Genomic DNA, 18890 nt, shown 5'->3' with positions numbered 1-18890 from the left:
GCTTATCTGCACATTGCAACGCAATAGTTGACACTACCACCAGCAATATACAAGCACGTACCACGAGCCAACTATCTTACTAACTAATGTAAAAACATGAAGCAAACAAGCAGTTCACGTCATTTAATGGAATAACGATTGTTTTTTATTATTATGACGTGTAGGCACGCCTGTCTCGAAGACGTCTTGTACAGGGCGGCTACAGTGTAAACAGCCACACAGATGTCTCTTCTTTCTTTGTATTCTTGAGTAAACGTTTCAAAGGCGAACGATTAAATCAGCTTCCACACCCCAAAGGGAGAAAATAGAAGAAAGTAGACTACAAGATGACTAAAAATAGTCTAAGAATAGACCCAGAATAGACCCCTATAAGACTAAAAATGGTCTAAGTAAAGACCCGCGACAAAGTCGAAAACAAGCTATTTATAGAAATGCTAACTTGGTTTTACAGTAAACCTTTTTTCCTTTAAGTCATAGAATTTATTTTATGGCAAAGGTGCGATTTATAATGTCATAGCGCCCTCGAACCGAGCTGCTATGCTTCTTCTCATGTACGAGCGGCTGTGTTCTACTTTAAACTTGAAACGGAAACGACAGTATAAACAAGAGGAAGTATGCGTAATGATGAACAAACACCTTATGTTTGTGCAGAACATTCTAGAATAACCAAATGACTCAAAATATCTTAGAAAACTTATTATGACGAGTGAAACACATATACTGTGGTTGTATGAAATGCTCTTGCACACGAAAATTCTCACGTTAATGTCAACATTGTACACATTGATGATTGTTAAATCCGCACAAAAATAAAATCCATAAACATTTAAACGACATAACCGTTTTGATAAAAAGCTATTAAAACTTGATTTGGAAATAGGGTTTGAAAAAAATATAGTTTATTTTTTTACCGTGTAGGCTACAGATATTGTACCGTATGTGCTATTTGTAACAGTCGCTCTATAAGTTTAACTAAATCAGACGCTCTGCTTACAAACTAGCACATTAATAGACAAATTAATGCAAAAGTAAAAGTTTGTTCCCTTTAGTATAAGTTAATCTTTATAATTGTAATACTATTTCCACATTTATGAATTGAGTAAAGCCTTTAAATTGAAAAATGAAGCATTTCAGTGAATAAAGACAAAATATTTCAAAATATTGTTTCGTCTGAAGCTAGCGTGATTTGTGTCACAAAGTTTCCAAGTTGTTTCCAAATGTTACCATTCCGTACTTCGTTGTAAATTGAAATGAAATCGTTGTAGCCTGCCCAACACTGTTATCATGCTGTTCAGTGACCCGCGTCGAAAGATTGCTCCGCACCGTTAGGGGATTCACCGGAAATTTTCGTGAGATGAAGGAAACAATATTCGTTTTGTTTCGCAAGTTCATCTTTTTAAGTTGCCTGAAGTTTTGTGTTCTTACGCATTGCCTTTGAAAATAAAAGTTTGACATACCCTAGTTTTTTATGTTCGGTTCGTATACTTAATTACATTAATCAGTTTTTCGTAAGTACGTTACGTTTCCTATCAGTTCAATTGTGTTGTTTTCAATTTTAGCTTCATGTAATTTCAGCTAGATGTTTTAAGCTAATCATATTCACCAACTGTTGACTTCTACATTGTAAAGTGGCAGATCTGGGAAACCGGGCCTGGATCTGTCAAGTGGATTATTTTGCATTAAATGAAGCGGAATTTCGAAGGAAGATGTATTGAAACAAATGATGATCAAACCCAGGTTGAAATGCTTTTTTATTTATTGATTTTGGTTACATTACCATCTGTAACAGTGTCACCAGGTTTTTTGAACCAATGCCTGCTTAAGTCTAGTTTTGACATTTAAAATACTTTTAACATTTTGTGGTAAAGTTTCATATTAAATTTTGCTATTTACATTGGCTTAAGACAAAAACACGCTTACCTACAATTCAAGCTTCTCTGCTTTTAAACAAAAATGTCCTAATTGGTGTAGCACGGATTAAAACCATCTCTGATCATTTTTCTTCGTGGTACTGAATTTCAGCCATAGTGGAAAATATTGTAACATAAATAAACAGCTTTGTAACATAAATAAACAGCTTTGTAACAACTACATTTGCCAGAAGAGCTCTATACATAACAATTACATTTGCCAGAAGAGCTCTATACTTAAACTTGTTATTAGTTTAGTTATATGACAAGACATGTAAATTTTTCTTTAATATTTTAGAATGCTTCTTCAAGTGCACAACACTTAACATCCACCAGCTACACTAACCAAGCATTCTATCCAAATCGACACCCAGAAATTCCATTAAACTTCCACCTACCTCGAAACCCATACAACAGTCCCAACCGAGGTGTTCCTCCTTCCCAACTAACAGGTGCAAGAAACCAATTTGATGCTGCAGCTGTAAGAGGAAATATTTCACATTCTCAGCAATTATTTCATCAGACGTCATGGAACACTCGTCCCACCTACTCCTATGCAAACCAACAACACTATGCTGCAGTGAATCCAGCCCAAACTTGGACACAACTGGGTCAATCTCAACATCATCAAAACGTTCCGGTTTATCCGAGCCACACCAGTACTCGACAAATTACTATCCCACAAAATATTGGGTATCAATATCTGAACGAGGTACCTTATCCTGTAAATCAGGTTTAGAAATACATGATGATGTAGCCTGTTTTCATAAGAAAAATAACAGCCTGTTGCTAGTTTAATGGCTTACCAACTCGTTTCAGCTTTTTTTTGTTTTTTTCAGAATCCTTTAACAAGTGGACAACACTTGGCATCTACCAGCAATCCTAACCAACCATCTGATCCAAATCTACACCCCGAAATTCCATTTAACTATAACTTACCTCGTTACCCAACCAACAGTCCTTATCCCAACCAAGCTGTTCCTCCACCAAAACAAACACGTGCAAGCCATCAGTTTGATGTCCCAGCTGTGAGAGGAAATGTTTCATATCATCATCAGTTTCAACATCAGTCATCATGGAACACTCACCCCACCCACTCCTATGCAAACCAGCAACACTATGTTGCAGTGGGTCGAGCTCGAATTCTGACGCAACCACATGTTAATCAACATGATAATGCTCAGACTAATTCTGAGCAAAACGTTTTGATTGATCTAAGCCACTTCAGTACTCAAATTGGTATTCCATTGAGTTGTTACCATGTGGGTTTACCTCATTCATGCAACCAGCAGTCTAATGCAGAAAATTCAGTTCCCTCAGTAATGTATCATGGTGTGGTTCCTTTTCATCAAAACAATTACCAACAACCATTTTACCCATTTCAAAATAGTACAAATCAAATGTACTCTTCACAAACTTACTCTGCTCAACAACCCGAAACATCTATTGCTGCTCAGCCTGCACAAACACCAAGAACAGGAACCTATTCTCAGCATGAAAGTCAACAACAAACTCCTCAACTTTTTCGGGCAGGTTAGTATTCTAAATATAACATATGACATTTTTTTATTTATTTTTTGGTTTGATTTAAGTTCTAAAGCATTTAGGGGGTCCGCATGCTTCCTTAGGGTAGGGCAAGTAAACTAAAATTTCTAGGTGCCGATCATATGTCATGCTGTAGTGTGATGCTTTTGGCTTGATTTCAAAAATGCATTTAATACCAATTATTTATGGGCCCCCTTATGTGAAGGGGACACATATTGTTTTTGTCCATATTTTTTTTTCTTTTTTCTGTCTAACGCTGGTTTGTTAAACGCATTTGGTCAAGAAAGAGCGCTTCAAATTTATTCAAATTTGGACAGATGTTAGTTATTAATCTAAATTTGATCCTCCTGAAGTTTGACCCCGAATTACCTAGCGGTTCACCCACAGGCCCCCAAAATGCAAAAATTTTAAAACATGGTTTGTTATATGCGTTTGGTCAAGAAAGAGTGTTTCAAATTTGTTTAAATTTTGTCAGATGTTAGTTATCAAACTGAACTTGATTCTGCAGAAGTTTGACCCCGAATTACCCAGCAGTTCACCCACAGGCCCCCGAAACGTAAATGTGTCTAACGCTTGTTTGGTCAAGAAAAACACTGTATGCAGAAGTCCCAAGAGAGTAACTCAGTGGTTTACGATAGCAGGAGGGCTCAGCTTGACGTCGGACAGACGTTTTGCGAGACGTCGTTATGGTGAACAGAAATCAGCTGTTGACACAGCAATGTTATTTCGTTTTATTAAGTTGTCACTCACATTTTCAGTTTTGGCAAAGGTTTCACACCTATGACATGATTTTAAGCGTGCTTCGGTTTCGTATATGTCAAGCAAAACTTGTTACTCAAAATAAAGCTGAAAAAATAAACTTGACATTTTTGCAAGATAAATGTTTTTTTAAATGCTCGTTGTCAGGTCGGCCGCCGCATGACCGTGGGTTACTTAAGGTCAACTAGTAGGTATTACTAACACAGTTCAGAACTTTCTCTCGTCAAAACGTAGCATTTTTTAGCAATAAATTTAGGAATCAACACAGGCATGTATAAATTAAGTTAAACGGTGTTGTTGAACAGTAAGGACAGCCGGCAATTGAAAACTGAGTTAATAGGTCAAACAGTCGTTTGGCGTGTGCACCCTGAGAGGTTACTACAGGTCAATGGTTTTGCGAAACAAAGTTAAATAAAAAACAATTTGTTATGTGTACACTTGTAGCAAATTGCTTTTTAATATAAAGTGTCTGTAACACAACAGCTTTCTAGAAAAAAATGTGTTTAAAACCTGACCTTGGACGACAATATCTGGGTCAAAGCAAAAGATTAAATTAAAGTATTTGTTTCGTTCTTTTTTAGTGTTTTTGGAATTATATGACAATAATAGTGGAAAAAGAATACGAACAAAAATTTTTTATTGTTGTGTTAATGCTTTCTAAAAATTTGTCCTTAAAAATCTAAAAGTCACCACAACATTTGTTTACCATAAATCCGCACAAACACGTGTGTGGGGACCCATTCGTTTTTGTTTACAAAAACAATCATATGTGTAGATCAAATGATGTGTATAGTAAATTGGTAAATATCGTATAGAATATATAAAATGGAAGTATTTCAGAAAGCAACCCTTCTAGTTATTGTTTGTAATTCAGAAAAATAAAAACTGATCTAATAAATTTATTAGTTTTTGGTAGTATTAGTTTTTGTAACGGGTAGCTGTCCAGAAATTTTCGGTTGTATGGCTGTCACCCTGCCTAAAGGGTTGGGTGTTGCCATCAGGATTTATAATCATAGTGGGCCTTAAATATTTAGTTAGATTGCATAAACTTGATAGAACCTGTATTGTATCTTGACAGATTTGACTTCTCAATTGACTGGACCGAACACTTCAATGCACAGATTTTCTCCACCACAAGCGTTACAGGAACAAGTAGCAGGTATTGTGACTAGTGATGCACAGAACCAGCCTAAAAAGGTTCGGGCCAAAACCGAATATTCAGCCATGAGGCCAAATAATTTCGACCGAATCAGGCTGAACCTAAAATCCCCTTTCTTATGGACGTTTCAACTGAACCCTGTGTTGTTGATGCAAGTAAACTCAATTATGACAAACCAAAATCACTTTCACAATTAGGAAGCTTTACTAAACTTGTGATATTGTGCAGACAACATGGCTCATATTTTATAGATACCACAAATAGTTAATTTAAGATGTTTCGTATGGGTGAAAATGAAAGCTTAGGTATTATTTCCATGCAATCAAAAAGTTCGGTTTCGGCCGCATTTTCAAAAAAGTTTGGGCTGGAACCAAAACATTGGAAAACAGCGTAAATGTTTTGGCCAACAGAAACTTCGGTACATAATTGACTACTTTTTTAATGTGTTGATCTACATTTTAAATATGGTGGTCCATATGGTAAAAGTGATATCTTGTATACTTTATCAATAACTTATTCGGCCACAGCAGTTAGAATATTTATAGAGACAGCAGTTAGAATATTTATAGAGACAAGCTAGAAAATTTATTGTTAAATATATATTTCTCTTGTTATGGGTCCCCTTCCCTGAAGGGGACGCATATTGTTTTTGTCCGTATTTCTTTTTTCTGTCTAACGCTGATTTGTGAGACGCGTTTGGTCAAGAAAGAGTGCTTTAAATTTATTCAAATTTACAGAGATGTTAGTTACTAATCCAAATTTGATCCTCCTGAAGTTTAAACCCGATAGACCCAGCGGTTCACACACAGGCCCCCAAAACGTAAAAAATTTAAACGCTGGTTTGTGAGACGCGTGTAGTCAAGAATGAGAGCTTTAAATTTATTCAAATTTACAGAGATATTAGTTAATAATCCAAATTTGATCCTCCTGAAGTTTGACCCTGATTGACAAAGAATTTTGTATCTTTTTTTCGGATTCACCAATTTTTCACCATATAAGCCCCGAAATATTCGGTTTTAGGCGAGAAATACAAGCCCTATGGTTCAGAAAGTTTAAGCTGGGTATTCGTTTAGTATTTAAAATTTTGCCAGTCACTTTTATGACCTATAATATGTTTACACTATCAGTCAGATATAAGTCCCAAGGGAGGAATTCACTGGTTTACGATTAAGGTGGCAGAGCGGGAGTTCCTGGCTTGACGTCCGCACAGACGTTTTACGAAACGGTTGTTTAGGTGATTAGAAATCAGCTGTTCTTTGTACAGCAATGATGTGTCGTTTTATGGAGTTATCACGCGCATTTTCAGTTTTGCCGAAGGTTTTACACCTAAGACGAAATTTAAACTCGATAAACGTAGTTCGGCTTCGTTTATGTCAGGCAATACGTCGTTGATCAACTTGAATATGAAAAAATAAACTTAACTTTTATGAACGCTGTGATAAATGCTTTTTAAATTCTCGTTGTCAGCTTGGCCGTCGCATAACCACTGGTCACTATAGGTCAACTTGTACGCATTACAACACAGTTAAGAATTTTTCGTCATAACGTATTTTCTTTATTTTTGACAAATCAATTCAAGAATTAGTACTAACGTCATGTATAAGTTAGGCTAAATGGTGTTGTCGAACACACTAAGGACTGCATGCTGATAAAAAAAGTGTCAAAAGGTCATTAAATGGTCGTTTTTGCTAAACAAAGTTTAGTGAAAAACAAGTTGTTATGTACACCTTTGTAGCAAACGACTTTTTTATAGTGTCTAATGTAACAGTTAGGGCTTTCTAGTAAAACTTGTGTTTAAAATCTGAACTTGAACGACAATATCAAGGTCAAAGCAAGATTAAAAGTATTTTCCCCGTTCTTTTTTCATTGATTTTTTTGAATTATATGACAATAATGACGCAAAAAGAATACAGACAAAAACATTTAAAGTTAAGTTAATGCTTTGTGAAAAATTTTTTCTTAAGAATCTAAAAATAACCGCAACATAGGTTTACCGTAAATCCGCACAAACACGCGTGTGGGGACCCATTCGTTTTTGCTTGCAAAACAATCGTGTATGTAGATACAATTGTGTATAGTATAGTAAATTGACAAATATCGTATAGAATATATGAAATGGAAGTATATCAGAAAGCCACTTTTCTAGTTTTTAATCTTGCATGTGTGATTTTTACCTATCCCAAATCATATTAATTATGGGTCCCCTTACCTGAAGGGGACTCATATTGATTTCACTCGAATTTCTTGTTTTTTTTGCTTTTTTTTCTTTTCTTTTTTTTTCTTCCCAAAGTTTGTCCGACCCGTTTTTTTGTCAGATGTTTGATGGATTTGGATGAAATTTACACAGATGGTAGATATAGGTATGTAGATGTGCATCCCACTTTCTTTTTGTTGATAACCCTCAGTAGTTACCCCGCTAGCCCCCTAAAATGGGTTATTTTCTGCCTAAAGTTTGTCTGACTCATTTTTTCATCAAATGTTTTATGGACTTGGATGAAATTTACACAGATGGTAGATATAGTTATGTAGATGTACATCCCACTCTGTTTTTGTTGATAACCCCAGTATTTACCAGCCCTATGACGTCAGATACTTTAACGGTTCTTGCTTAAAACACCTCTAGTGATCGGAATTTTTAACATTGGCAGACTGGGCTGAAATTTTGCAGTACTGTTGATTGAGTCATTGAAGTTTCATATTTTTTTTGTTTAGTGTCAAACCCCATTAGTTACCCTACTAGCCCCCTAAAATGGGTAAGTTTATAAAACAGTGTCGGAATTAGCTAAAATTTGGGAAGCATGTGGACTATGGGTATATCTTGAAATGCACTATTTTTAACTTTACATGTGTGGGGACCCTAAGGTTATAAAGATGATGACTAATATGGGACCCAATACAAAATAAGCATAGGAAATATATTAATGTTTTAAAATAGGTTATAGTGTATGTGCAACAACAAAATGTGCTAAGCCACCCTTCTAGTTAAAGAACAATCAAATTAATTAAACTTGCTCTATTTTCATTCAGACCAAAGTGTTGGAGACAAACAGAATATTGATATGAGAGAAGCATCAGTTTTAGGTTCCTCCATAGTTGGGGTTCAAGGGAACGTACATCAAGAAAATGTGAATCATAATTGTAAGTGCCTGTCATTACACAAAAATTAAACAACATAATTCAATTGTGGGCTGTATGATCTAAACCAGTTTTGTGGTTACCACACATGGTAGGATACTTATAACTTTGGTTTTTATATTATAGCCTACATACTATCCTTAATTGCAGAAAAAATGGTATACTTCATTTAAATTAATTGAAATGAAACTAAAGTTAAATCCCAATGATTTGACAAATGTAATTGTAACAAAAACAAATTTTGTTGATTTAGATTACAATTCTCCTGGGAGGTCACCTGTTAATGAAAAGAACAAAGGTAAATGTATTGTCTACTCACCACTATGCAAACGAGGTATATTCCTGTAAATTTATAGGGTCAAGTGATATTGTGCCTTAAATCTTGCAGCGAAAGTCAATTTAGCATTTTTGTTAAACAAACTCTCTTCAAACACAAAATGACCAGCATAAATTAGAATCAACCACTTAACTACTTAAGTAACATCCTTTTAAAAAGTGGGATTTTTAGCATTTAGCCTGATTTACATGAATTTTGATTGCAGATGCTGCCATAAAAAAGCACCAGAAGGAGCATATGAAGAACTTGCCAGAAAGTGTGGTGCTTTATGATGAAACATTAAAACCCAACCAACTACCTGATGTACATCCTCAAATGCATGAGTACGAGGCCTATAAAGGAGAGAGTCCTGTGGAGAAAGAGGAATTCATACCATCTACCAAACAGAAATCTGTACCTCCTGTGTATCAGAAGCCAGTTTCTTTCGACGAAATTATAGCATTAACATCACAAAAAAAGTTCATTGCACTGGTTGGCCCACCTGGCTCAGGAAAAACTACTCTTTCTAAACAATTGGCAAAGTTAAGTCAACCAAATCAATCTGCGAAGTTTCTACTTAAGTTCATGGATTTAAGTTATATTCAACCTCTAACATGCAAACAACTTTTTGTTGACTATCTTTCTCCTGGGTTGAACAAAAAAACAAAAGAAAATGCATTTCAATGGATGGTAGAAAACCAAGATAAGTGTGTTTTTGTTCTGGACAGCTATGACCAGGCCGTTTGGTCACTCAAAAATACACCAGTAAATGCCGGTTATGATACACCATTGCCAATTGATCAGTTAGTAGCAAATCTTTGTTGCAAAAAGTTCTTTAAAGATTCTTTGCTGATTTTCACATCGCGCCCCCACAGTATTCTTAAAATCCCATCACAGCTTCGTCCGAATGTCACCATTCATGTTGATGACCTTTCAACTGAAGACATGGGAAAGCTGTACCGTGCTTTGGCAGGGGACAGAAACGATGAATTGTGGAAGATGGTTTCCACAAAAACACCACAACTATTTAGCCTTTGCCACAATCCTTTATTACTGCAGTTAATTGTTTTTGCTCTTTCACATCAAAGTGTAAACAAAGCAAAAGCATTACATACAATCACAGAGGTGTTCAAAGTTGTATTAGAGCATCTAAGGCGCTCTAAACATGCACGTGGCAACTTAGACATTACCAAGTTATGGGAACCACTTGGTAAAATGGCTTATAAAGGCATGCTGGAAAAAACAGTTATTTTCACCAGGGATAATCTTGGGAATCTTGATGCCTCTATTGTCCAAGATGTCATCATCGCCTTTGCAAAATTTGAACATTACTTTTCCAATCCACGATTATTTGATGGTGACCAGCGATTTTACTTCTCACATCAAATGTTACAAGAGGTGTTTGCAGCCAAATACATCTGTGAGTTCATGTCAGATGAAGAATTTTGCAGAATCATTCCTATAGTGGCCAAGGGAGGCCATTGGTCGATGGTTCGGCGATTTTTATGTGGACTGTTGCTGGGAGTCAAAGACAAAAAAGGTGGGTTGACCAACTTGAAAATGGAATAACTTATTAATCCATATACTGTGATTGTCACTTCTTAGTTTATCGTTCATCACTCATTTTAAAGTCAAACTTTAGTAGCTATTTTTTCAATGGCCTGTATTAATGTGTTTATATAACAGTTGTTCGATCACCATCATGCAAACCTGCTTCACCATCAGTTCAGAACACAGAAAAACCTGAAAACACGCAAGGTATGAACAACCGTATGTAGGCCTTGGCAGTTTATTTTTGAAATTTTTATATTTAGATTTAATTCTGTTTGTTTATGTTCTCACGTTTTTTTGGCTTGAATTGTTGTATAACGAAACATGCATGGGGATTTGCATCAGTATGAATGTTTGAAACCTAAATATAATGCTTACTGTTTTGGAAATCTTTCAATAATATTTAAATTTATTTCCTAACTCTTTAAAAATTGACCTATTTTTATTATATATTGACAGGTATAGCTTTACAATTTGCTGGTCCCAGTAGATCGATGGAAAGATTCCCTCCAGTGCTGCAACAACCAGCAGGTAATCCTTTGTAGATAGTTTTATTTCTTTGTGTTCAAATATATTTTCTCTATTTGGGGGAAGAACTGCACTGTTTATAACAAAGGAGTTATCAGAGCTTTTATTATGGGTTCCCTTCCCTAAAATCAATATGTATGGTGAACTACTACAAAACATTTTTATGTGGAAATAAATTTTATAAATTTTAGAAAAATTTTTTTTTTTAAAAAAAAAAAAAAAAATCTTTATGTGTGCCATGGTTTTTATTGATTGCTGTGTTTAACCCTATGCCATGATTACTTACACCCAGGGTATCTAAAGTTTTTCAACTGAGGGGCACATTAGAGGCTTTTAAAAGCTTTGCAAACCAGGTTTGGGGAAATTTCCTGGATAGGCTACAAAGTTTGAGATCAGTGTTTTTAGTTGCAAAACATCGCTTAGTTATAGGTCACCTTTTCTGAAGGGTGCAATTATTGATTTTACTCTATTTTTTTATTACCCAAGTTTGTCTACCTTGTTTTGCCATGAAATGTTTAAACTTACACAGATGGTAGATATAGTTCTGCAGATGTTTTACCTGCTTCGTTGGTCTTGATGACTCCAGTATTTACCTCGCTTGTATAATTTGGACATCAAATAGCATCATTATTTCTGCAGACTTTTTGCCCTGTTTAAACTTATAGCACCAAAACGAATCATAGTTATTTCGTCAAATGCATTATTAACAACTTTGCATGTGTGTGGGGACCTATGAGTTTCTGCTAAGGTTAAAAAAGTGGTCGATATGGAATCGATTATAAAATAAGTGTAGGATATAAATTAAAAAAATAAGTCACAGTGTATGTGCAATGGCAAAATGAGCTAAGCCACCCTTAGTTTACTACTGAACCATGCAATGAATTAGGCTTCTTTATGTATAACTTTGGAAAAGCATGGTTTGGAACACTTGTATCCTAATCTTTTATCCGATCATGACAAGCTGTACTTTAAAGACTCCTGATTTACCCTATTACTTCCATGAAGTGAAATTTTGACAGTTGTACAGTATGTTGCAGTATGGCCCACACTTCTTTCCGCTATAAAATTGATTACACATTAAAAAACTGTAGTAATTATAGTCAGATTGTGCAACATACCAATGTGGTGTGTTAATTGTTTTTTTTTTATGCTGCCCTAACAGAATCTCCACTAGTCCCCCCAGACAAACTCAAATCTCTATTCTACAGCATGTTTTGCTTACCAGCGATCTGATTGCTTTGTTTAAATGGCACTTGGGAATACAGATTTTTGATAAATTATTATCATGTTACATAACCCATAGAATATTATAACAGGTATGACTCCACAATTGATTGATGCCAACAGTTTAATATACAGATTTATTCCAAGACAAGAAATACATCAACCAGTAGCAGGTAGTATGGTTGCTTTTATAAACAATTTATTTTCTTTTATGATTTTCTCGTTGTGGGTAAACTGCTCTTTAAGAGCATTAACAACTATTTCTATATTTTTATGTGAAGATGAGTTTGGAACACTATATACGGATCTGTTCATAAGTTTAATGGTGAAAATAACGGCCCAAATAGACGTTAAAAGCGACATGCTTTATTGTTCAAACGTTTCGGCAAATGCTCATGCCATCATCAGTGATATGAAGGCCACATCAATTGCACCTATTTATATACACTTGTTGAAACGTTTGGACAATAAAGCATGTCACTTTTAACGTCTATTTGGGCCCTTATTTTCACCATTAAAGATGAGTTTGGTCTTGTGGTTTTGGTCATTGTGATGTATTGATTTGTTTGAGCTTTTACCTTAATTACTTATTGTACTTTTTTAACAACAAAATTAGGTCAGTCATAAAGATATTTGTTTCTTATGCTTAACTAGGTTTTCAATTTTTGCTGCATATTGACAGGTATGACTTCACAACATGCTGGTCCAAGTAGTTCGATGTACAGATTTCCTCAAGCAGTGCAGCAACTAGCAGGTATTTGAAATCTTTCATGGACAGAGTTGAGTTGTCAGAGCTTTTGGTTTCAATGTATCAAATTCAATCCTACTACACAACACAATATAAAACTTCTGATGTAGATATAAATGTATTTTATGTTTGCTGTTTTTGTGCTATGAATGCCATGTTTGTAACTCTATGACTTACACTACTAACTCACTGAAATGAAATTTGGACAGTTTAAGCAACATGTTATTTAGTGTTTTGACTACTGTTTTGTTGCTATGGATTTAGTTATCCTTCCATTCCTGTAAAATAGATAAATTGAAAAAATTGTGAAAAGAGCCTTTAATGTTAGATAGTTTGTAAAACATGCTAGACTAGTTCTTTTGTTCCTCTGCTCCAAAATAATCATCACTGGTCCAGTATGTCAGATTGAATTATCAGTATATTTCACCTAGTGTATTAATCCTTTCGTCGCAGGGGTCACAGATTTGAGATCAAGCGACTATTTTGTCATGTAACATTACCTATTAAATATATTGACAGGTATAACTCCTCAGTTTGTCTGTTCCAACTATTCAATGTATGGATTTAGTCCAACACAAACAATACATCAACACTTAGCAGGTATTGTGTCTGCTTTGTTACCCGCTTCATTTTTCATAAATTGCTGTATGTTTTTTTCCTCTCATTCCAGGGAAGATTTGCTCCCTGTGACCATTTAAAACTATTGCTAAAAATTTTGTTTTCCACAAACAGTAAAATAAACATTTCCAATAGTATTTTAATGTAATTATGAGCAAAGTTTGGATTGTCACAGTTACAGAAGAATTAAGATCAATTTGTTGTATCTGTCTCACAACATGGCTCCTAATGTTAAAACGCAATAAACCCTGGAAACAATGCATAGGTAATATTATAAGATTTCCTGTTTGAGTATTTTTTTGCAGATAATTCATTTGAAAGTTTGTATGGAGGAGCTAGTGCACAAAAATTAGGTATGTTTATGATGTTGTAGACATTATATTAATTTGTTGGATTGTAATGGTTTGTCATCGCACAATACTTCATAGGGAAGTGCCAAAATTGCAAATGTTCTGTTTGGTCGAGCACCGAGCATCTCACAATAATGCTCGGTGCCCGGCCGAGCTCGCTCGGTGCATTATGACGTCACAAAAAATACCCTTTCTACGTTTTGGCTCTACAAGGCCTCCTACGTCACCAGCAGTGTATTAAGCTGTATAGGCCTCAGAATTACACGCATTTCCACAATCTAATACATTTGAAAAATCATTTGTTTTTGTTCATAGATACCCTTTGGAACACTAGTTACCTATGTTGAATATGCAAAATTAATGCTCGGGTCAGTTTGTGCAACTGCTCGGCCGAGCACCGAGCATCAAAAACAGCGATGCTCGGTACCGAGTACTCCCGTTCTGGCTCGGCTCGGCTCGGCGCATCCCTAATACTTTGCAAACGGTTAACCACTGAAGATTTAGTACAACCGTCTGCGAGACTGTTCCTCACAAAGGGTTTTGTAATGTTAAACACACCCCACTCTTTCCCTAACTATGACTATGCTGCTATGAACGTAATGCAATATTGTCATGACAGCCATAAAGTTGTTTCACAATTAATAATTACCAGGAGTGAAAACTGCTTTATAATAACATTCCAAAACTTTGCTGACATACACAGAAAGTAAATTTAAGTTACAAGCTAAAAGTATCAGTTTACGCAATTGAAACTGACTAAACAAACTAAAACAACTATCAAGCAGGAATAACCGCGAATATTTATAGAACGCTAAAAGTTGAAGGCACTATTGGTAGATGACAACCAAACGCCTAAGTGCTGCTACACCGGATTATAAAGCGTTATGTAAGGATGGTACAACACTTAACGACGATCATAGAAAACACTTGGCTTGTGGCCTAACATGCAAGAGGAACAAATTACCGAAATCGACAATAAAATCACTTTATTCAACCTTTTGTGTAGCAAATGAAGTAAACAACCGTTGCGCATAGCACGTGAAGTTGTAACAGCCAGTAAATCGTATGTGCGACCTGCCGCACTGTCATGGTACTTTCACACAGTTTTTCATCATACCCACACCACATATAACGCTCCACCGTTTCTCCGTCTTCCGTTTTGTTTGTATTTGCATCCCAGTTTTTTGCAGGAAAAAGTTTTTTGAGTCACAATCATCACATTGTGTTGATGGAATACTTTCAAAGCCCAAAATTCGTATTTTTACTGCATGCGCTAGAGTAGTGGTTCCCTACTGTGGCAGAACGGTAAAAAAATAGGCTACATTGGAAATGTTACAGAATATTTTTGGAAATACATTAGGTATGTCCATTATAATTTGGATCCGGTTCCCATTTGAAACCGGTTGTAAAGGATTCTAAAATGGACATCCCTAATTATGAGGTATATTTCAAATTGCTATAATTTTTTATGTTATATTTGTTTTTCGTCTTATGGGGAGGAATGAATAGTTCGAAAATAGGCAAAGAGAGGAGAACAAAAAGGTTGGGAACCACTGCGCTAGAGCGTTTGCATAGTAACGTAAACGCTTGAAAGCAAATGCATGGTCTTGACTCATCTCGCAGCTAAAACTCTAGTCAAGTCTTTGAAAGAGATAACTCGAGTCTTCTCAATGCGCGACGATTCCCTAAAGATAAAAAAAACTTGGTACCTTTATGCTCAGTATATATATAAAAATGTACCTTTAAGCTCAGTATCCCAACCCCGAAATTTTAAACTGAAAATTCCAATCCCCAATATTTTCAATATGGACCCGAAATCCCAATACTAACGTGCGACCATACTGGCATTTTACAAGGCTCGCTTACAATAGTGGCACCATACATGCGCTATTTCGGTCTTTCCGACACTCTTTGTGCAAGCCTTTTGTTCCTAAGGGTTTTTCTTATTTATTCTGGAAGTTAATTTCACCTGTCTGTCAGGCTACGCCGTTAATATTCCTGTTCTCGTTTTTTTTTGCATAAAAACGTTTTGATATTTTGTTTGTTTCCGCAGACAAGGTGGAAACGTTTCGCAAAAACCTCATCGAATACATGAAAACCGGCGTGCATCATAATGATTTGATAGGTAAGAATGCACCTATTGCCAAATAGTTAACAAATATACCTTTCCATACAAATCCGTGAAACTTTTTATTAGGTTGGTTTTATAAAAAGTTAAGTCACATATCCTGACAACAAACGTGACGGTAAAACCTTGTTTTTACAACAATATGAGGAATAATAAGTAACAACCAAACAAAACGAATTCATTCCCAAATATAAACATTTTGGGGTTAAATTTAAACTAACTCTGCCCCAACAATAAGAAATTAAACTCGTTGGCACCGCTAGCGGAACTTTACCAAAACATTGCTACTATAATTGCATTGTTGCCTATGTCGTAATACATCCTCTATTGCGTCATAACTATCACATTGTGTTTGTGGAACATTTTGCTTACCAAGTGAAATTGTAAGTCAGAAGCCGTTTAAAGTTCTGGAGGTAGGACGCATTAATTTTGCTCTCGTGTTTGGATGGTAAATTTGTAATTTTTACCCACTGATAGTGTTTAATTATTTACAAAGTAAGCAAGGTGAAAAGTTGTGCAAATAAACAGGTAGGCAGACTTAATTAAAACTTACTAATACAGTATAACGTATAAAAGTAGACTTAATTAACTTTGGTTCAGCAATAATGCTAATAGGCGACTGTCGTAATTTTGTCTTAATATGCTAGGTTGCGATTATTTTTGTGATAATAAATATTTTTTTAAAAACCTAAATTTATAAATTTAAGCCCTGCTTTTGCCTTTGAAAGTTATTTAAATAACTTTTTTTGGTCCACCCAAACTCCAAGGTTATATTCTTGTCGCCCAGTTTTAGCCTTTTATACAACCACAGCATCTAAAGAAATTCTTCATATTTTATTAGATCTGCTGACGGACTTGCAAGAATGTTCAGATAATGAAAAGGATTTTCTTGCAAGTCATCTTCCTGTGAACTTTCATTTCTCCCAAACTCCCATCTCATCAAGTGCAGCGCACGCCTTGGCTGAAATCCTCCCGAGGTTGAATCGAACTGTTGAGTTGCTGCGTCTTCAACAATGCAACCTGAACTCAGACACACTGAGGGTGATTTGTGGAGGAATCAGTAAAATGAAACACGGGGTTTGTTATGATTGTGATTTTGTTTCATGAGAATATTTTTTTAATGATAATTTAAAAAACTGAAATCAAATAAATGACGACACAATTACGTCACTCATCACGTGACAGTTAATTTATTCAGTTAATGTTTGCGACAAATAATCATCAAATCTTGTGCAGATGGAAGAACTTGCTCTGACTGGAAACGAGTTCGGAAATGCCGGAGTTGAAATCGTTTCCGGGTGTTTAGGAAAGTTGGGACTGAGGAAGTTGAGTCTAAATGGTTGCGGGATTTCTGCAGCTGGTTTGGAAGTTTTATGCGGAGAAATTAAAAACCTTGATATCCCGGTGAGATTTTTTTAGTTCAACATTATTACAAAAATCTGAAATTCAATAAATGACGACACAATTACGTCACTCATCACGTGACAGTTAATTTGTTCAGTTCATATTTGCGACAAATAATCATCAAATCTTGTGCAGATGAAAGAACTTTATCTGAGTGAAAACAAGTTCGGAGATTCCGGGGTCGAAATAATTTCCGCTTCCGGTTGTTTGAGGAAAGTTAAGAAGTTGTATCTGCAGCATTGCGGGATTTCTGATGATGGGAAACAGATTTTATACAGAGAACTGGAAAGACTCGGACTTCCCGTAAGATTGTTTGTTCGATTTATAGATAAACATTTTCCAATACAAACTCACCCGTGAATAAAATAGTGACGTATCTATAATTACGTCATAGGTTGGTGACGTCACACTTTCAGCAAGTCTGAACTTTGTGTGATTCTACTTGTGTTGTTTAGAAAAGTTTCAGCAGAATGTTTTTTGTTTTGCAGCGGTCAACAGTTAATTTCACTTCTTTTACTTGAACAAAACAATTTTCCGACAGCGATAAAGAATTTTCTGATGAATTTAAACTCCGACTTTGAACTTTTTTCATCAACACGATTTTCAAAAACTTCCACAAACTGTTGTTTGCTTTTTTATTATTTGTGATTCTCGTGCTAATAAAACATAAAGAAAACAATTTTTAATGAGGTTTTAGTCACAAGCTTGTTAAATCAAATTAAATAAAAAAACAAGAATAAATTTACTTCAAAGTTTTTAAATCAACCGAAAGTTTTCCAAACTGCATCGTTACCATGATAATAAAATTCACACCTATTCATGTAAATTAGAAAAATAGAAATACGTTTGTTTTGCAGAACTTGGTGTTTTGGAAGTTTAGATGGATTGGTTTTTCGAAGTTTTTAAATTTGTTTCTATTTCTGTTTTTTTTCTCTACCTAGTGCGTAAAATAATTATGTTTTTTATGTGCATGTGCTGGCTCCAGAGCTGCAACTCCTTGGGATTTTTTCTTTGAGGGCCAAAAACAGGCTTTCAAGTAAGTCAAGGGGCCGCACTGTCGAAACTTTTTTACAGTTCAATATGACAAAAACACAATTGCATGATTATAAAGTAAAAGAATCATTAATTCCATTAAAAAACTATATTTTAATAAATAACAAACAGATATACAGTGAAACAAAGTGAAAGAATCAACTTTGCTTTATTGCTTTGTGTGAAAACAATGGCGTACAATGACGCAACAATCGCAGTTGCTGATACTAAAGATGGATTATATCAATTAACCTATTAAAACGCTAATATATACCACTAATAGACAGGGATTAAATCGTGTGAACTCGCTGGAATGACAGGGTATTTTGCCTGAGTAAAATACATAAATAACTTCTAGAATTTACTTCGGGGGCCGCACAAAAACTCTAAAAGGGCCGCATGCGACCCGCGGGCCGCATGTTTGACATCCCTGCTTTAGATTACAATTACACATCATAGGAGAAAATGACTAAATGAATATGT

General features: G+C 35.3%; 1 protein-coding gene across 1 annotated transcript; it reads left to right on the top strand.

Moving 5' to 3' along the window:
* The first annotated feature begins 1564 nt into the window (after positions 1–1564).
* On the top strand, positions 1565–18054 carry LOC145234036 (uncharacterized). Its single transcript, XM_080098810.1, has 18 exons — positions 1565–1737; positions 2209–2622; positions 2750–3443; positions 5293–5373; positions 8401–8511; positions 8762–8806; positions 9051–10364; positions 10511–10582; positions 10835–10906; positions 12220–12300; positions 12810–12881; positions 13395–13475; positions 13799–13846; positions 15897–15968; positions 16813–17048; positions 17208–17375; positions 17511–17678; positions 17864–18054. The coding sequence occupies exons 1-18, from the start codon at positions 1684–1686 to the stop codon at positions 17894–17896; spliced, it is 3816 nt and encodes a 1271-aa protein (XP_079954936.1). The 5' UTR covers positions 1565–1683; the 3' UTR covers positions 17897–18054.
* The last annotated feature ends 836 nt before the right edge of the window (positions 18055–18890 follow it).

This window comes from Phallusia mammillata, chromosome 1 (genome assembly GCF_965637545.1).
Source record: "Phallusia mammillata chromosome 1, kaPhaMamm4.hap1.1, whole genome shotgun sequence".
NCBI classification, from domain to species: Eukaryota; Metazoa; Chordata; class Ascidiacea; order Phlebobranchia; family Ascidiidae; genus Phallusia; species Phallusia mammillata.
The sequence above is the reverse complement of the archived record's forward strand: the minus strand, read 5'-3'. Positions and strand labels throughout refer to the sequence as shown.